Source organism: Idiotropiscis lumnitzeri, chromosome 6 (assembly GCF_059441095.1).
Source record: "Idiotropiscis lumnitzeri isolate Australia: NSW breed Sydney's pygmy pipehorse chromosome 6, RoL_Ilum_1.0, whole genome shotgun sequence".
NCBI classification, from domain to species: Eukaryota; Metazoa; Chordata; class Actinopteri; order Syngnathiformes; family Syngnathidae; genus Idiotropiscis; species Idiotropiscis lumnitzeri.
The window spans coordinates 18031919-18050746 of record NC_142396.1 but is presented as its reverse complement, the minus strand read 5'-3'; the positions used below and the strand labels follow the sequence as shown (position 1 = coordinate 18050746).

Here is an 18828-nt window from a genome sequence, read left to right as displayed (position 1 = left end):
GGCATTAAAGAAAAATAAAATATAGTTGTACAAATGTATTAAACAAGGTTGTATACATAAAAATGTCCTCAATTGAGCACCAAAGGTCATTGTTTTGTGCTCATTTTTTTTCTAATCCTACTGACCTCATGGATGAATTTAAAGACTTGCGGTAAATCTGGCCAAGGTTTATCATTAATATATGTATTTCAGTTTTCTGCTAGAGCTAAAAAAAATGGCAGCATATTAAAACAATAGAGTTTACCGTTTTATAAAAAATATATTATATTCATATTTAACACAAGTGAGTCACATGACTGCGATTGGCTGGCAACCAGTCCAGGTGTACCCCGCCTACTGCCTGAAGACGGCTGGGATTGGCTCCAGCACGCCGTCACCCTCGTCAGGAGAAGTGGCTCAGATAATGGATGCATGGCCATTCAAAATATTAATTGCCCACCTCTGACCACGGACATACAGTATTTTGACGGACGCGCCATGTGGGTCAACTCCATAATAAAAGTGCAAAAAGTAGGACTGTACTTCGATTTGAATAACTCGCCTAGCTTTTATTTTGAAGGTGGCCTTCAGAAGAAAAAAAAAATCGCTTTGGCAGATGACTTGACTTCAAATTGCGAATTGATAGCCTGACCGCAGTCAAACTGGCTGACTATTCTAGTGCGCAAAAGATAATGGACTTAAACTGGAGCCCATTATTCAAATTTCTGCGCATTTGTGCAACTAAGCACCACTTATGTGCACCCCTCAAAATTAAAGCGTTCACTCAAGATTATTTTTTTTTTTTTTAAATCACGCGATCAAATATTTAAACTCGGTTTTATTTACATCAAATATTAATTTGCATATCTTGCAAATCCCAATTCGAACATTGTATCATATTAGCTGTACATCTTTAGCACATCATCTCAGAACAAAATACACTGCTTAAGTTACCACTGGGCCTTGCAAACCAATGCTGGAGTGTGCTGCTTGCTGGCAGAACAAAATGTCCTTTGTAAGGTTTGAGAATTGTTTCTAGGAAAAGTTTCTGTAAAAATGAGTCCATTTAGTTCATATTCAAGGATCAAGGAAAGCTATTTGAGCAGGGGTTTTTTTTTTTCGATGGTCCTCAGACTTGGGAAGGTGCTGGAAACTGGGGGTTATCATTGTTTCGTCCTCATCTGGACAGCCAGTTAAAAACATTGCTCTTGTTGTAGTCGGATTCAACTTTGTCTGCTTTTTAGCACAACCACCAACATCGCAACATGTTGCCAAGCCATGCAAAATATTTTTCAATGCAATGGAAGCTTATGATCACTTAGAAAAGGTTGGGAAAAAAAAGTAAAATAAACTGCTCCGTGAAGTCGAAAAACCCGCTGTAACAAATAACAAATTCTTACCGGAAGAACATAATTGTTTCCGCATGAGAGCCCTCAGGAATAAGGTGGATAGCTTTCACTTATTCAGCTTCTGAGAGAGTATCAAAAGATGGAAAAAAATCTCATTAACTGGAGTGATTGTGCATGAAGTAGCAGCCACAAGACTACCCACATCTAAGCAGCCCTGTGATTGCTTGGGTTGAAGTTGCTGAGGCGTCCAGTGCCACCATGCAGGAGAGGATAATCACGTGTATGAGATACACTTTGAAACCAGTAAGAAGATGGATTACTATAGATGCATTTTGCTTGTCGTGGGCCATTGTAAGCAAAGAACATGAAACTATTAATGATGTGTGTCATTTGAAGTGCGGTGGACCAAGCCCATTTGCCGTATCGGCTCAGGCTTCTGATCCTCTGGAGACGCTTCAAGGAGAAGACAAGAAGCAAGAAGATAAGACGGTAGAATATTGTAAATGGCAAATGCAACTTGGCTAAGGCGGGCAGAGATTATGGTGTAATAAGAAGGAGGTAATAGAAAAGAAGAAAGCGATGAGGTCACGGAGACAGAACTGGGTTCTCTTTCTTAGAATAAGGGATTTTCTTTTTTTTAAGACTCTCGGGTGTTTTTTACCATGATGAATGTGACCTTTTCTCTTCTACTTTTTCCACACAGCTCCATATTTGTCACAATGAAACACATAATTAACTGAACTCAAGGTTTCTCTACACAGAGCACCCAACTACTCCAACGCTAATTTCCCATCTTGCAGAAGTGCAGCCTCTAATTGCTCTTTGTTTAGTTTAATCTTCCATGAATGCAGTGACAATCAACAATTGACTTTCTGGTAAACTGGCATTCTGTGCCCGAAACAATACAAATGGAACTACCCTATTGCCTCGAATAGTGGAGCCATGTCGCAACTAATAGCTGGGTACATTATCCTGTTAAATAAATAAACACCTCCACTCAAATAGATGTCTCTTTTTTTCTTTTAGGAAAAATTAACCGACACCGACTGTATTTAGCTTTACCGGAAAAGTAAATTGGAACTGCTAATGTGAAGGAAGTTAGAATGTAGGAATAACACCTCTGTCTACAGGTCAACAGAATTGCTTGCCCCACAAGTCCACAAGCTTTTGTACAAATAAAGGTTCCTCCTCTGAATTAAAAGCCACAGTTTAGCTGCCTGTTACTGCATTGGATTTGCTCCACCTAAGAGCAATTCATAAATGAAAAGGTGGGAATAGAAGCTCATGAAATTAAGACTCGTTGCAAAAACTAATACAGTATCGATAAAATATGAGTATCATTTACTGCAGTGCCCTTCAATCTTGGCACTTTGCGTTCATTTCCCACTCAGTGACAGTGTGATTATACAAGTCAATTGTTGTTCAGTGTATGCCCTGTGGTTGACTAGCGACTCGTCCGGGCTTAGTCCGACTGCATATGGGATGGGCTCCCCAAACATGATATCTGGTATAGAAAATGGACAGATGAATATATATATATATATGTGTATAATCACACCAAGGATGAATCAGATGAAAATGTGTTAACTCGACTTTTGTATAGCAAATATTTCTCACCAGCTCGTGGCAGAGTGTGGACACGTACTTTATTTAGCAGAACAGCTGGGGTCTCATTCTGTAGTGTAAAATTTAGATGTCAGTAGGTTTGCAGTTTTTTTTTCTCTACATTAGTGGACCCTAACTTTTTTGGGCCCATGTACTGGTTTTACATAGAGGCACATTTTGACGGATAGGCTGCGGGATGTAATGATGAACAATGTTAACTGGCAATGGTATTGGTTCCCGAGATCACTTGGCAATATCCTTTATACAACGATGCTGGATTTTAATGCAGTCATGCCTGAGGGATCGAGGGTAACAGGCCTTGCCGCTTATGTGCAGAATTGTTTGATCATATTATGGACTGTAGATGATTAAATCCCTAAATTGTATGCAATTCTAGATAAAAAAAAAAAAAAACATTCCTTAAACTGTTGGACTATTTGTTCATGCAGTTGTCCACCAAGTCGTGAACCTTGCCCCAAATTTGCTTGTGAACACCTGAGCCTTTTCAGGAAGCCGATCATGAAACTCACCTGTTTTCAATTAATCTGTTCACCTGCTCAATGTTCCTAACAGGAGTGCATTTTTTTTTTTTTTTTTAATTCCTCCACTTTGGCAGCCTTATTTTTTATTTTTTTTTTTTTACCTTGTCCCTGCTTTTTTAGAGCATGTTCCAGGCATCAGATTCAAAATGAGTGCATTCTGCACAAATAAAACAAAACTAAACTCCAATAGCATTCATCACTTTGTGCATTAACTATATTGCATTTGTGGTAAATTCAATTGAATAGTTTGAAAATAATTTGCCAATAGTTAGGGTGAATATATTATACAAGTTATCACATATATTAATAGAATAAACCTGACAGCAATCTTAGTTTTGTTTATATTTTCATTTTACATAACATGCAACTTCATTGGAATTGAGGTCAATGTTAAGACACTGATAATGTCAATGCTTTCCCTCAATAATTATCAACAATGATTTACCAAGGTGGGAGATAGATAAATACACATCAATATGCAACTCTTTATTTCTATAAATCTCAGCAAATTTTCAAATAATGATGAACTTCTAAAACATTCCTTAGAAGTCACAATGTCTCATCACTGGAGAGCTATATTTACAAGAAGCCTGCGGGCTTCTCATGCGGTCCTCTGAGGCTCTGTACATCTGTATTTGGCAGTCAACTCTCAAACGCAAAGGCAACATAAACCTTTTGGCAAATCTGCGGATGTAACAAATGCAAACAGGACAGTCCATTTCCTGGGAAGAAAACACATACACACACACACACATCTTCCAATTGCCATTACCTGTCTCTCTGAGTCAGCATGCATTATTTTACTACGACAGTTGCTCAATGAACGTGAATCAGAATGTCAATATTACTGGCACTGCCGACAAAGGAGAGAGAGAGAGAGAGAAATAGAGAGAGAATTTGGATTGGGCGCGAGGGACGAGTCACGATATATAGTTCAACTTAGAGTATAAGCAAGTGAAAGTCCCAAAAAGATTGTCTGGTTTTGCATAGGCACAAACGAAGAGAATTTGCAAGTCCTGTGCATCGGAAGTGTAGCTATTACAATACTTTCTGATCATGAAACCACAGAGGTCTCAAAATGAAAGAAGGGTGGATCTTATAGCTTGGTCTACTAGCCTCTGGACTCATCTTTTTAGCATTGCTAATGCTAACACAACATGATTTGTGTCCAGGCTGCTAGATTTTTATCATAGATATAATATAATAAAAAATATGGGGATCCCGGTTACCTTAACAATAACACAATTATTAAAACAGAATTATACTTATGTTAAAAAAAGCAAACAAATATTAATATTATGTTATAAGCAACAAATATTTTGAAGTCCTTATTCTTAATTACAAATACTGCTCTTTGAAATTTTGAATTGCTGCCTGGACTTGGTCAACATTTTCTCTTTTGGAACGCCGCTGTATGTGAACTGTGATTCCCGTTTGTAATGTTATTTCGTTCCACTGCAGCAGTCTGCAGGTTAGGACCACATTAACCATATCCCAGCCTTCTATATCCAAAGTACTGCAGTCCAAAGAACAATATGCAAAGCGTTGCAGTAGTAATAAAGGGATCCTGACTTTAAATTTGAATAAATGGCGGATTGCTCAAGCCCAAAGCGAAAAGTGAGAACAGGAAAAGGCAGAGTTCAGAGAATGACAACAATTAGAAAATCTATATAAAATGTATTAGAGAAGATTGGGGCTGAGGGGAAAAAAATAGGGGTGCTTTGCAGGAAGGAGAGGAAGGTTTTTCCAAGGAGAATAGGAATGCTGTAGAAATTGAAGAAATGGGGAAGGAAGGTCCAAATGGGGGGCATGTGGGAGGGGTTGAGAGCAAAATGAAATGTGAGACCTCTGTGTGAGTATGCCTCAGTTGCCATGGTAACACTAGACTTACCACCTCTGACTACACATCCCCATGTAGTATTCTTCCGCCTTTACTCTGTACAGACACTGAGATTATACATTAAAGCACAAACGGAATACTAAGTGAGAGCCTACATGGCTTGTTCACTTTTTGCTCTTTACCATGCCACATTGATTATTAGAAAAATGGAAAATATAGCTCGATACAATTGCATGCTAAAAACTAATAATTGAGAACCAATAGCTACTCTAGATGCTAAAAGATCTCTGTTGAATAGAATAATATACGAAAAAAGAATAGAAAGAGTTTATGGTCACTGTAGTATTATCAGATTCAATGCAATGTGAGGTTTGTGTATCAAAAAATGAAAGAAATAGAATACAAAAATAAATAATATAAAAACACTAAATACCGAATTATATTCTGCAATTGGCGGTAAGGTACAAGTACATGAGATCAATGTACAGCTGCAGCAAAAGTCATTGAATGTACAAAGTAAACAATACAAAATCTACTGTGCAAAGGGCAGTCAAGCTCACAGTAAGTGTTCAGTACAAAGTCAAAGTAAATGTTGAGTTATTGTCCTCAATCGGGAGATGAAGGGCTGGTCACGATTCGAATGGCACATCGACAACCAGTCTTTGACACCTATGAGCAATTCAGAGTCTTCTACTCGCCTAACACACATGTTTTGAGGATGAGGGAGCAAAGTGGAGCGCGGGGAGAGATGGAGAGAACATGTAAACTCCACACAGAGCTGTTCTAACAGAGATTCAAACCCATATGTCCTGACTCTGAGGCTGACATGCTACCACTAGATACAAATATGGAGATAGCTGCCGGGGACAAATGCCTTGTTTGTGTTACATACTTGGCCAATAAAGGTGATTCTGATAACGCCGACAACATAAACGTGCAGACATGATGACAGTGGTGGACTGGTGGGGATAGTTGCCTAAGGCCCACACCAAGGACATCCGGAGCCTGACAGAGTGGTGCACAGACAATAATTGAACCATAAAAAATAATTTAGAATGGATTTCAGGAAGAAATAGGAGATATATATATATATATATATATATATATATATATATATATATATATATATATATATATACAACAGCACATCAATGGAGAAGAGGTAGAAAGAATATCCAGCTTCGAATTCCTGGGCACACACTTTTCTGAGGTTCTCAAATGGAATACAAACACCACGTCGCTAGAAGGCAGAAAATAGTTGTACTTCGTAAGAACTCTCAGGAAGTAAACCTGTCAAAGAATTCTTGATGGTATTCTAACTTGGGTCCTTTGAAAATGTCCTCACACACGGCCTCCATGGTAGCAGCTCTACAGCAGGCAAAAACTCCATATAAATAATCATGAAGACCACCCATCATCAACCAGCAGCTGCGTGCCCTGGATGATATCTGCATCTCCCATTGCCGGCAAAAGAGACATTTCAACTATTACCCTCCAAAAAAATACCACAGGTACATCAAAACATGCACCACCAGTTTTCAAAATTGTTTCCATCCCAAGGCCATTTCCATATTAAACTGCAAACAGAAAGGTGACAGCGCGAAATCATTTTAATTATTTGAGCACTTTATTACACTGTGTAATATGGACTGATATGTACAATATGCGAATGTAACCGAGGTCACCAATTATAAAGAAATTAAAAAAAACAAATTGAGTGTAACTCAATTTTTGTGCCAGGGTAAGTCTAGTCAAGCGCGTTTGGGGCGATATTGCGCTCATCAGGGCGTGCCGGCACACAAAGCAACCTCGCTCTGATGCACCTGATAATCTGGTGACAGCAGGTAATGTGTGCTCGGCGTTAAAACAGGCACATCGTCATTTTCGTGCAGGAACAATGGTTTAGTTCAGCATGTTTGTGAATTTAGTAGACGTGCTACGCTTCCCTGGGAGTTTGCATCAGCAATTTCGGTTCAATAAAATAGACCGTATTTGGACTTGCAAAGAGCAAGGCTAATTTCAGGCGCAGGCCGTTTAACGAGATTTTGGTGCATTTGATCAAGATGCAGGCAGACAAATCTACACTCTGCGGATGTGAGTGGTCAACATCATGTGTTTCATTCAAAAATAAGACACTAGCATGGGACAATTGCTCGGAATCCTTAAGTGAATGGTTCCTAATCCTCATCATTTGGCCATCTGTGTGTGCGTGTGCTAGCACACGCCCACACACACACCCCCCACCACATACCCACACACACACCCCCACCCCCACACACACACACACAATTCCCCCAGTCGATGTAAATGTATTTGGTGCACGTTGCTCAGCTGATCAATAACGGATTGTGCATGTTATAGGGGTATTTGGCCTGAACCAAGGCGTTGTTTACTTCAAGAATGGTCCTCAATATGAAAGTGTATAACAGATGCCAGACTTAGTTGTTCGTTCTATTGGGGTTTTAAGGCAATTTGGCCAGCCGGCAGCCCAGAGTTTAAGCTCCTGATCCCTATGTCGGGTGATTTTTTGCATTGTATTTCTGCAATGGTGTATTCCGGTTGACGCTTTCACCGCCCTTATTTTGATCCAAATTGTAGCTGGGAAAAGTCGACTTCCAATGCCCCACTAAGCCCAGTTCACCAAGGCACCAAAAGAAAGAGAACTCCACCCATGTGCGTAGTTTGACTGAGCTTTGCGCTAGAATTGCATTTGGCACGAATATCGGACTCTTCGTGACTTTTTGGGAGCCAAACACCACTTGACAAACGTAACAAAACAGGTGCGCGTTACAAGCCGTATGGATGAACAATACTGCTTTTTGTTGAAAGCGATCCAAGGGTAGTAGAATACTTCATCTTTTCCCACATGAATGATCCCGCTACACACAGACTATTGAACTGCATATTGTGATATAAACCCCCAAAAAATATTTTGTTGTTGTGATATTATGGTGACTTCAAATTGTGTTTTGGAAAATGTTGACTTCTATTTTGCTCCGTATTTGTAGATCTTGTCAATCTTTTGGACAAAATGAAGTGAAGAAATTCTTTGAAGATTAGTTTTGGTTAAAAAATATTTAAACAATTTAGCTACTGTGTCTCAATCAGATTTGTTGATTTAGGTTTTTTACTTTAGTTTTGTGTTCTTTTGTGGCTTGTCTGTCTCATTATTCTTATTGTGTCCACCTGTGTGAATTTACGCAAGCCCTTTTTTGCCCAATCAGCTCCCCCCAACACTTTGAGTCTTGTCCAGGTGTTCCTCGTCCATTGGTTTTTATGTTTTTTTTTTATTGTACTAATAACTGCACGAACGACCATTTAATTCCGATTTATGAGCAATGGACTTTTGCAACTTCGGGCTGTATGTCCTTAGGACTGTTGCCCCAGCGTTGCCATATTATGGACTTATATCCCTCAAGTGCGTGTGCCGGTACTGAGTATATGATATAATGCGTTGTGCAGAATAGGAGTTTAACTTACGGTGAAGTGCTTATTACGTATATTTTGTATTATTTGATTTAAATCTGGTCTTGAGTGCACCTTAATTCTCTTTTGTCTTTTCTGCAATGACGATGAAGAATCTTGAACGCTGTGTAATCCAACATAGGGCATTTACAATTCTACATGAATAAATAATATAAAACCGCATTCTATATTATGCATTCTATACATGCAAGGATTACACTCAGAAGCCAATATCGTACAACCCACCATAGTGGAGATGGTATATTTTTATGCTGTTTCTGGAAGGCAGCACTGAGTGCATTTTGTGTCACAGCAAGAGGATTCGCATTTGAATCTGAGCCTTTCTTTGTTGAATGTGAATGTTCCATCTATGTGGGCTCTCCCCAGGAACAAATAAATGAAGCGAAAGGTTCTAATGGGAGATCATTACAGACCATGATTTCACTGTGAAAGTCCCCCACTGGGAACATTAACAGTTACTCAGCAGCATTTTGGCGTAGTCTTACTTTTGCTAATACAGTATCATTAATTCACTCACAAGTTAACGTGAGTACTTTTGCTTAACATTCCTTGCAGGTCATTGAACATTATGTGTGGTTGCGTTGGGGTTAATGAACGGATTTAAAACCCAGCCACACGCCAACTGCCAGTGCGCCAAGTTGCGTTATCAACAGAACAAAAGCAACTAACATTAATTTTCATGGTGATTCAACTTTTGGGAAATAATTCGCGGAGTCGAAAGCAATTACACTGAAAACAGATTTATTCAGTTAGGAGAGAGGATACGGGCACTTATTCATCAATATTACAGTATATCAGTAAAGAGGTTAATTACCAAAGGCTTTTCTTTGACTGAATATGGCCCTTGCGATAGTTGTGTTTAACTTGCTCGTTTTTAGATGGAGGCTCAGTTGGCTGTAGTTAATCACATACAAAAGGCTGATGGGTAATGTTACGTTTCTAATTGAGTTGGCTGGAGGTTTGCCATGTTTGGACAGATGTACTGCATGGGATGTACACTCAACAACAATTCATATCTGTTATACAGTGCGTTTATGTGCATGTGTGGGTGTCTCAGATGTTGAGACAGATGTTTACAATGGAAATAGACGGATAGCGGAATTGTTTGTGTGCTACAGCGTTTGTGAAAGGAGGTCTCGGTATTTGTTTTAGTTTTATCTGTGGATAGACAGAAATCTACACCATGAATGTACAATGTACAAATGTTTGCATCAGATAGGACTGTGGAACCTTGAGTTACAACCGGATCTTTCTACGAACAATTCGGGTTAGGAACATAATTTATTAAAAGAATAAATAAATTACTGATACCTTTATTTACGTACTATTTTTTTATATATTGAACATGGACGAGCTGCTGGATGTGAGTTGTAATTCTTCTCGTGCTGCGTAACCATCATTGATTGATATAATCTGAAAACTAGTGATATCCTTCCTCGGCTGAAGGCAGAAGCCCTTACACATGTAGTGGGAAGGTACTCCTAATAGCTGATGCAGTTGTAAATGATGTGATGAAAGAAATATAAATCTTATTATTTCATTTGCGTAAAATAAATTATATATTTGCTCTGTGTAAGTTATTTTTTTTCTTTGCAGTAATGCAAGGTAGGGTGTACTGAACAAAATGTATTAACTATCAGGGTTACTCTTTAAAAAAAAAAAAAGTAAATCAAAAGCACTAACGTCCTGAAAAGGATGAGTAACAACAAAACACATCACTAATTGTAACGTGACAGCGACATTGAACCGACAAAGACTGAAAGAAACCAGGGACTTAAATACAAGCAAACTGATTAGACAACGAGGAACACCTGCACAGGACACAAAAGGTTGGAGGGCCCTAATTAGTCTACACGAGGGACCAGCATGACGAGTACAGATGGATACAAAACCGAACAAGGAAGACAAAAAAAGCACATGAGGAAACAATACTATGAAACCAGACCAAATGCAATTGTAAACTGAAATAGAATCATGATAAAATGTATACAGCAGTCCTTGGTTTTCAACATACAACAGTTACAAAACTAGAAAAAGAAAGCATCATGCAGCACAAAAAGGACACTTGGCTATTACCACACTTGTTAGGGATAGACAACAAATTAAGGCCTCTGTTGCCACGGTTGGAAGCGAACTGCTGGGTAAACTGACGACCACATGTACTGTGTTGGCTTAGCCTGAATCAACATGTGAATAATCGTCATACTGGCCGGCAAGAAATTGCAGTTGGGCATGGGAATTGATAAATAACTTCTTTCCTTTCATGTCTTTTGTGGATTGTATTTCTAGTCTCCAGTTGATGGGCTTGGGTTAAATGGCACCACACACACACTTGTGAAAAACACTAGAGTGAACCATTGATGGTTTCCGAGAAACTGAAATCCTGAGAGCCTAATAAAGTTTAATACATTCAATAAATGTTGTGTGCATGGAGTAAACACAATGATTTGAAATAATGATTTCCTCTGTGCAGTCACTATTGCTGATCCGTCAGGAGATGGTGGTTTCCCAGAAGAAGCTTGGTGACTATTGTGAGGCTCTGAAACAATACCTGAAGAATGTTTCTACTCAGAGAGACTGCTTTCAGTAAGTTTCCTTCAACACTGTCTTCTTTGTTCCTAACTTTCAGGAAAATTGATATTGCGCATACTGAACGTATACATATGCTCATCCCGATTTCACTTTGCTTCACGCTTCCTGCAAAGACATTTCTTCCCCTCTGCACTTTCCTCCAATGAAATCTGATTACAACTCAGTAAGAACACTCTGCTGCCTCGCCTGTGCTGAATATAAAGAGTATTTTTCCATTGGCAGGGAAGCAAATCAGCTGTGTTCACTCCCAAAACGGCGCAAAAGCCCATTTCTCTGTGCACCCGCCTACAGAAGAAAACCGCACCCATGCTTTATTCTAGACATGGGCATGAATATGGCACCCAAAGTGTTTATAGTCTGATCTATATTAATGAGTGATTTTATTGATTTCCCTAATGTGGAAGGTGGGGAAGAGGGGAAATCATCTTTGTCCAGGTTGTTGAAATGAATTTTATTCAGCGCATAAGTTAGTCTATTATTTTGCAAAAGATTCAAAGACCTTTTGCATCCATTTCCCAAATCGCTTCTCAGTATATTATGAATGGTCCTGGTATTAGTAGCAGTTTCCACGTGAGAACGGCCTCAGACATCCCATAACATGCAAGAGGTCAATGTCAAGTGATGGTGGTAAAAGACGACTGTATTTGCATAGTGCATTTCACGACAGCTGCAGCTTAACATACATGAACATTTCTCACCTCTTTCTCTTCCCCAGTTTTTTAACATATTTTTTCAGGCCTCAAATAACTCAAATATTATTTTTTTTCCATTTCATGCATTGTAATTTTACATGTTCTGTGAGTCGGTATGTACCAGGAACAAATTACAGTAGTACTGAGAAAAGACTCAAAGTTGTAATTACATGACAAATGTGGAAATGGTATAAGACAGAAAAATTAATAAAAATCTAGTCTCTCCTTACCCAACAACGGACATTTTCTGGCCGTTCTTACTCATCATGTCTGTCTCTTTTCCAGTGTGACTGCAGTGCGTCTGCCAGATGGTTTATCCTTTGTCATCTATGAGTTCTGGGATGGAGAGGACGAGTGGAAAAGGTACAGTCGCAGTTAGATAATTTTCTGCGACAAAACAAACCATTTCAAAGTAGTCAACTGCTTTCATTAGAAGGCATAGGAAATAAAGCAAATGCACAATTAGGAGGACCCGCTTTTTCATAATATTTCATTCATTTAGCGCATTTGACATTTTAATCAACTTTGACATCACTGCAGCTCCTTTGTTTCATTTACTTTATCCTTTGCTATGTTGTTTTAATTTATGAAAAACACTGTTGCCTTCTTTATGAATGGCTGCAGCACTTGAGATGTATCAAAGCTACTGAGGTTGAAGCTGCTTCAAATTTCTGCTTTGCCGCTCACATACAGCACCAGATATTCACTGCTATTAATATTTTAACTCCTACAGGAATTGCCAAGGGCAATATTTTGAAGGACTGTCGACTGTTTGTGTGTGAGTGTCCGATGTACTGTAGGTGCAAACTCAACCTCAAGCTCGCTATGATGTTTCCAGGCACCTTCAGTCAGGCCCCAACAAAGCCTTTCAGCATGTGAAAGTGGACACGCTGTGCCAGCCAGAGGCCATTTCCTCTGTCGCCGTGCCAGGTTAGTACTTGAAAATGACAAAACTTAAAAATAGGTCATACAAGCTTTCTTGTTTGCTAAATTACAGCTCATTTAGTATTAAACAAAATGTCACATGCACAAATGAACACATAATCTGCAAGGGGATAGCTTGCATTTTGCCTGCCAATGTCATGCATGGACCTCAGCGAGTGCATTTCTCTTTCTGCAGTTTCAAGCATGTCATATTCGGGCATACTGCGCTCAGATCACCCTAATTTTGATGCTACTAGATTGGCCGAGAAAAGATTACTTCTCTCCCATGACAGTGCACAAAGATGCAAATGCTCCATTACACCCAATTCTACCTGTGCAAAGTGTCTCAAAATACCAAAGAAGGAAAACTCCACCCATGTGCACAGGTTGACTGCTCTGGTGCTTTTAGACTTGGACTGGGAACAAAAATAGAGCCCAATTGTGTAAATGGCAGAATGCTCCAAATTTCTGAAATGATACAAAAAAAAAAATCAAACTTTCAAAGATTTGCAAAATTGAGGACTTTCTTTCCACATTCCAAAAATTGCCACGTCTCCCAGGATGTCACATTATGCTGACATATAAACCCATTCATACGTCACCCAAGTTCAACAAAAATGTTCCCATTCCAAATTCAAACTGCTCATATCAGTCTGAACAAAGTTGGGAGCTACAGTACAATATTCTCTATATTACAATAATTCTTTTCCACACTTATGACAGTAAAATTCCCAAATTAAAATTATTTCACATTTTTTTCCTCTTCCTTCCACATTTATCAACAGAATCAAACCTTTCCAACTCCAAGTCTTTCATTACATCTACATTTCAATAGTTCAGTTAATTTCCCAGCTGTTCAGGGCAGCTCTGCTCCATTCACTCATTATTTCTACCAAAATTGCAGCCGCGGGTTATGGAATATTATTGATCTTTATAATGAAGTTCATTTAATTTCGGAAAGGGACACATACATTTTTTTATGTTATACTTTACCTCAAAATGTTGCCGCCACTGTTGCAGATAACGTGACTCCATTAGTTTCAGGGTGCGTTTTCAAGCCATTCGAATCAATCACTGCCCCATCCCACCCCATCAAATAAACACGATCTTTTCACCTCAGTTTAATGTCACAAGGAAACTATAACAATCTTTACTCTAGTTTTGTTTCAGATTGGATCAGCTGTACCTTGATTTGGTGACTGTTTTGTTGTGGTGTTGCATTATCGGGATTCAAGTGGAGGGAAGCAGGAAGGCTGGACATGAGGTTCTGAAAAAAGTACCCCCCCCCCAAAAAAAAAAGAAAGAAAACAAGGGTCAAAAATAAAATAAATAATAATATAATTTAAAAAAAAAAAAAAGGCCACACGTAACAAAACACTATAAATAGAATCAATGTAAATGGGAAAATGACATGAATATGTTAATCATGAACAGACAGAGAAACAGAGAGACACCAGAGAACTTGGGGAAATACTGTCTGACGCCCCTGAACTATACTGAGTAGGGGGGGGTGCGTGTGTGTGGGGGTGGGGGTGTGTGTGTGTGTGCATGTTCAGAAAGGCAGAGCACGTTCCCCCTCCAATTAATTACCGAACACAGCCTGTGTTCCAAACTGATCAGCAGCTTGTGCTTAAACTGTTTCCATCTGAACTGCCGAACGCACTGGCGCATTTTGTCAACCATTTGGATCGCCAAGAGCACGCACCTGCATTCCATTTTTGGTGCGCTATAAAATTACTCAACGTCACATTCATACAAGCAAACTGGCCAGACAACGAGGAACACCTGGACAAGACAAGGGTGGCTGAGGGAGATGATTGGATTACTCAAAACAGAACAGGTGAACACAAAAACCTCATGAGACTAAAGTTTGATTTGAAAAAAGGGACACAAGGACAATCAAAATAATAAAATACAAAAAACAGAACATGACAAGTTTTCAACTGTGGGTGTGTAGTTGAGGATGGATGAGCAGAGCAGGTCGCTCCCTAAAATAGCATGACTTAGCAGCTAGAAAAGTGTTATTCAGTAGTGCATATGCCGTTCTAATTGGACCAAATCAAGGTTACCATTAAAGTCAAATTTGTTGGCAAGGCACATTTTATAATATTCAATTAGCTTGGCAAAATATTAAAATAAAATTGAGTACAGTTAAAAAACTAAATGTCAGAATGACTCGTGTGATATATTCACAATCACATTGGTCCAATATCAACATATTAACCACTTTTGTTCAGTCTTTAAAAAAAATCTGCAGGAAAGATGTAAATATCAGAACACGTATCATACAAATATAAAACCACATTTAGTGCTAAAGTTCATGTCATGTTGCCATTTTGACTTTGTAAGATGCATGTGTACTTGAAAGTCGGAAGGAAGCCACCTTGTTGAAATGGGCTCATTGCCTTTGCGAGGCAATGTTTGAAATAGTTGATTTTTCAATCCATCACGTCTTACATGTTCCCAACCTCTTCATCCCGTTTCTCCGCAGCCGCCTGGTGCAGTGTGAACAAGGCCTGAGCATGAACGTATCCAGCTATACTCCAAGACTCTTGGACAGCGACTTCTCGACCTTCTCCTTGCATTTCCCCTCACCTTGTCACGTCCCTCACGTCCCTCCAAACTTCTTGAAATACATGTTGACACAGTGCAAATGAATGGCGTCAACTACAGTGACAATTGAACAAAGTGCATTTTCCAAAAGTACATTTGCATCCAAACATTGTGGTTTACTTCTCAGTATTTATAATATGGTCAGTTCATTAATTCTGTTCTAGTTGGTTGGAGTTTGTCATGTAGCACAGAACTTTGGGTTAACCTTTTCATGTAGCAGGAACCCGAAGGACTCTGGAAAGAATGCAGACATTTTTGAACATGCTCTAAATGTGTTAGAGAAAACGTATCCATGAAGCTGCAAGTCCAGAGGAGATATTCATTTCACATTTGATCAAGTAGTTGACGAGAACATTCTGGAAATTGTGGAAGTTCTTCTCTTATTGTTATTATTGTTTGAAGCTAACAACAAACATTGACGTAATCCTCACATCACCTTGCACAAACCCAAAATATTCCGACATTAGTTGGGCTAAAAACTGAAACTTGATCTTAAATGTGCATATTTCTAAGTAATTATTTTCATTAAAAAGAAAGATTCCAGACTAAATTAACTGTTTGATCGTTAGCCATGAAATTCATTGAACAATTTGCTGAAGTTGCAATAGAATAGCAGTTGACATGTGCGACATCCGTTCGAAATGCTGACCAAAAACTTCACACGATTGAACGCCCACATGGCTGATCAAAACAATTGCTTGTTGCATTTTATTTCCTTATGCACAAATGTTCACTAAAATCAATACATACATGTGTTTTATTTCATCATGATGATTATTCAAATATATTCAACCCAGTTTCACAAAACCTTTTGAAAGGGATATGGCAAATTTATCATTGAGAAAGTGCTGACTCATGTTTGATGGCAGACCTGATCGCCATCTGTAGGACACCAAAGTGCAGCCTTGGCAGAGGTCGGCTCAATCGACCGTTCTTTTGTATAGCCACTCTTGATGCTACCAAATATGACCATTCTTCAATATCACTTCCTATATTATTACCGTCACTTTCGGACGACTGAACACTTTCTCTCATCTGAAGTGAACCGCGAACGTGTCACACTTCAGTAAGTCGAGAAAAACAATGAAACTTTTCAGGAAAAAAAAAAAACATCATTATATAAAGAGTATAAGCATAAAGTCAGTATTGAATTTTCCCTCACATATTATGATAGTTGCAAACAATCATTTGACTCAACCGCTACACTGCAATTTGTGAGCCTGATGAGTTTTTGTAACATACGTGGGTGAACCCCACTTTCGTGTTGCAAAATGTCAGTATGACCACTTACACAATATTTAAACACTGACTGCTAGTTCACATCCAAGTAACAATAAGAGAACAATATTACAACTAATTTACAACAATTTTAATGTCTGCAGTGGAAGATAACAATGAAATGAAATAGTAACGGTCTTTTTTTTTCCCTCAGAAGGAAATAGTCTGCGAAGCCCATCGTCACAATGAGGCACGTCCACTGAAAATTATTCAACGCTCTTTGCAAAGTGGCGATCTATGTACATTCAGTTTGCACATTTTGCAAATAAATGTAATTGCAGCTGTAACAAACACAAATATGATGAAGTAATTTTTTTAAGGGTTCTTCAAAGCTTCAGAGGTGTTAAGTAACAAAGTAAAAATATTTCATTACTCTACTAAAGTAGAACATTTGTGTATCTCTAATTTAGTGGAGTAGTTATTTTTCAGCCTACTTTGTACTTCTTACATTTTTATGCAAATGTCTGTACTTTCTACTCCTTACGCACGCACAAGAAGCCCGTTACATTTTCATTTTGGATTGTGTTCATTCTAGTTTATCATCGACAACTCGCCACACATACATGTACGGACCGGCAGATTCGGAAAACCGCACCAGTTCACACTCCGTTTGGAAACTCGGAGCATCGCTCACATTTGCCGTTCGGTTATTGAGAGTGCAGCAAAACAAGCATTAGGTGCTTCGAGCTTAGGAGCTGTGGCTGTGTTGCAAGTAATTGGGAGTAGTTCATTTCGGAACGTATTCGCTTAGCTTTGCCAGAAGATGTCGCAGTCCCAACCGAGTCCACCAGCAGCATGGAGGTTCGTAGTCAGCAAAGCCAGACAACCAGAGATGGGCACTTTCCCTTATTAATCTGGTTAACCCTCCGTCTAAAAACTTGGGCACCCTTCCGTCCTTATTCCTAAAAATAATCGCCCTCCATCCACGTTCGTCCTTGTCCTTTTGAAGTGCTTCCGTTCTTGCATTTCAACCCCCTAACCCCCGAAATAAGCATCCGTGCATGACGAGAGACTGTTTCATGATTGTTAAACATTATATCAAGCAAATTACCTGACTAATTTCCTAATTACATCAATTTTACGTAATTTCCTGGCTATAAAATGACATGATTAAAAGCCACAAGAGCTAAATTTAGCCATAAGAAAATGGATTTGTACAAACCACATTAGCCGCTTTAGAATAATAGGTGTCCAATACGTGTAGACATTTTATTTTCCCCAATTGATGCGTAACCAAACTATCGTTACATAGCGTATCGGAACCTTTCTCAGACTTGTCACAATAGGTAAATTCACAGGTGAGCTCACAGGACTGGGTTCACACTGTCGCTGAATTTGCTTAAATTAAACGTAACTTAAGATGCTTGTTTTGTCTCTCAATTGCTTCTTCACGAAGTCGCATGTTTCGCTTCTGTGTTTTTGAGTCTAGCGCTCTCTCTCTCTCACTTGCTCTAGCGCACTCTCAGTTGAACTCTCAGTTGAAGGGCCAGTGCACAACAGCATTACAAGATTCCATTCTGCTCTGAGTGCAAATATTTGAATACAGTACAAGCGGTTCTTGACTCGTTTAGGGGCGATTAAAGGGACAGACGAAAACCTACTTCCAGCCTTTCTTAGTCCCGTTTGTCCCAAAAATGGAAAATAAAACCTTGTTCCGACAGTGCCGCTTTGACATGGCCCAAACTTAAAGCCAAATCAAAAATTTGAGGGTGGGGTGGCTTTATCTGATTATTATTCATTGAACGCAAGATTAATCAAGAAAATGTATTGCGACTATCAGGGCAAATTGAATATAATGAAAACAATCTTTTTTTTTTCTTGTGTTAGTTTTACGTTTATACTTTGAGTAGTACAGAAACCGTTACTTTTATACTATTAAGTAAAAAGCTCGAGTTGATTTTGAAAATCTTTTTAAATCCTTATACCTA

At 38.9% G+C, this 18828-nt stretch overlaps 1 protein-coding gene across 1 annotated transcript in view; it reads left to right on the top strand.

The window, feature by feature from the left end:
• necab2 (N-terminal EF-hand calcium binding protein 2) overlaps positions 1–18598 on the top strand; it is a 118595-nt gene extending 99997 nt beyond the window's left edge. Inside the window, exons 10-13 of the mRNA XM_088299526.1 lie at positions 11275–11387; positions 12371–12448; positions 12924–13015; positions 15501–18598. Of these exons, the coding sequence (XP_088155652.1) occupies positions 11275–11387; positions 12371–12448; positions 12924–13015; positions 15501–15529 (312 nt within the window). The 3' untranslated portion in view covers positions 15530–18598. The remainder of the gene's footprint in view (positions 1–11274; positions 11388–12370; positions 12449–12923; positions 13016–15500) is intronic.
• The last annotated feature ends 230 nt before the right edge of the window (positions 18599–18828 follow it).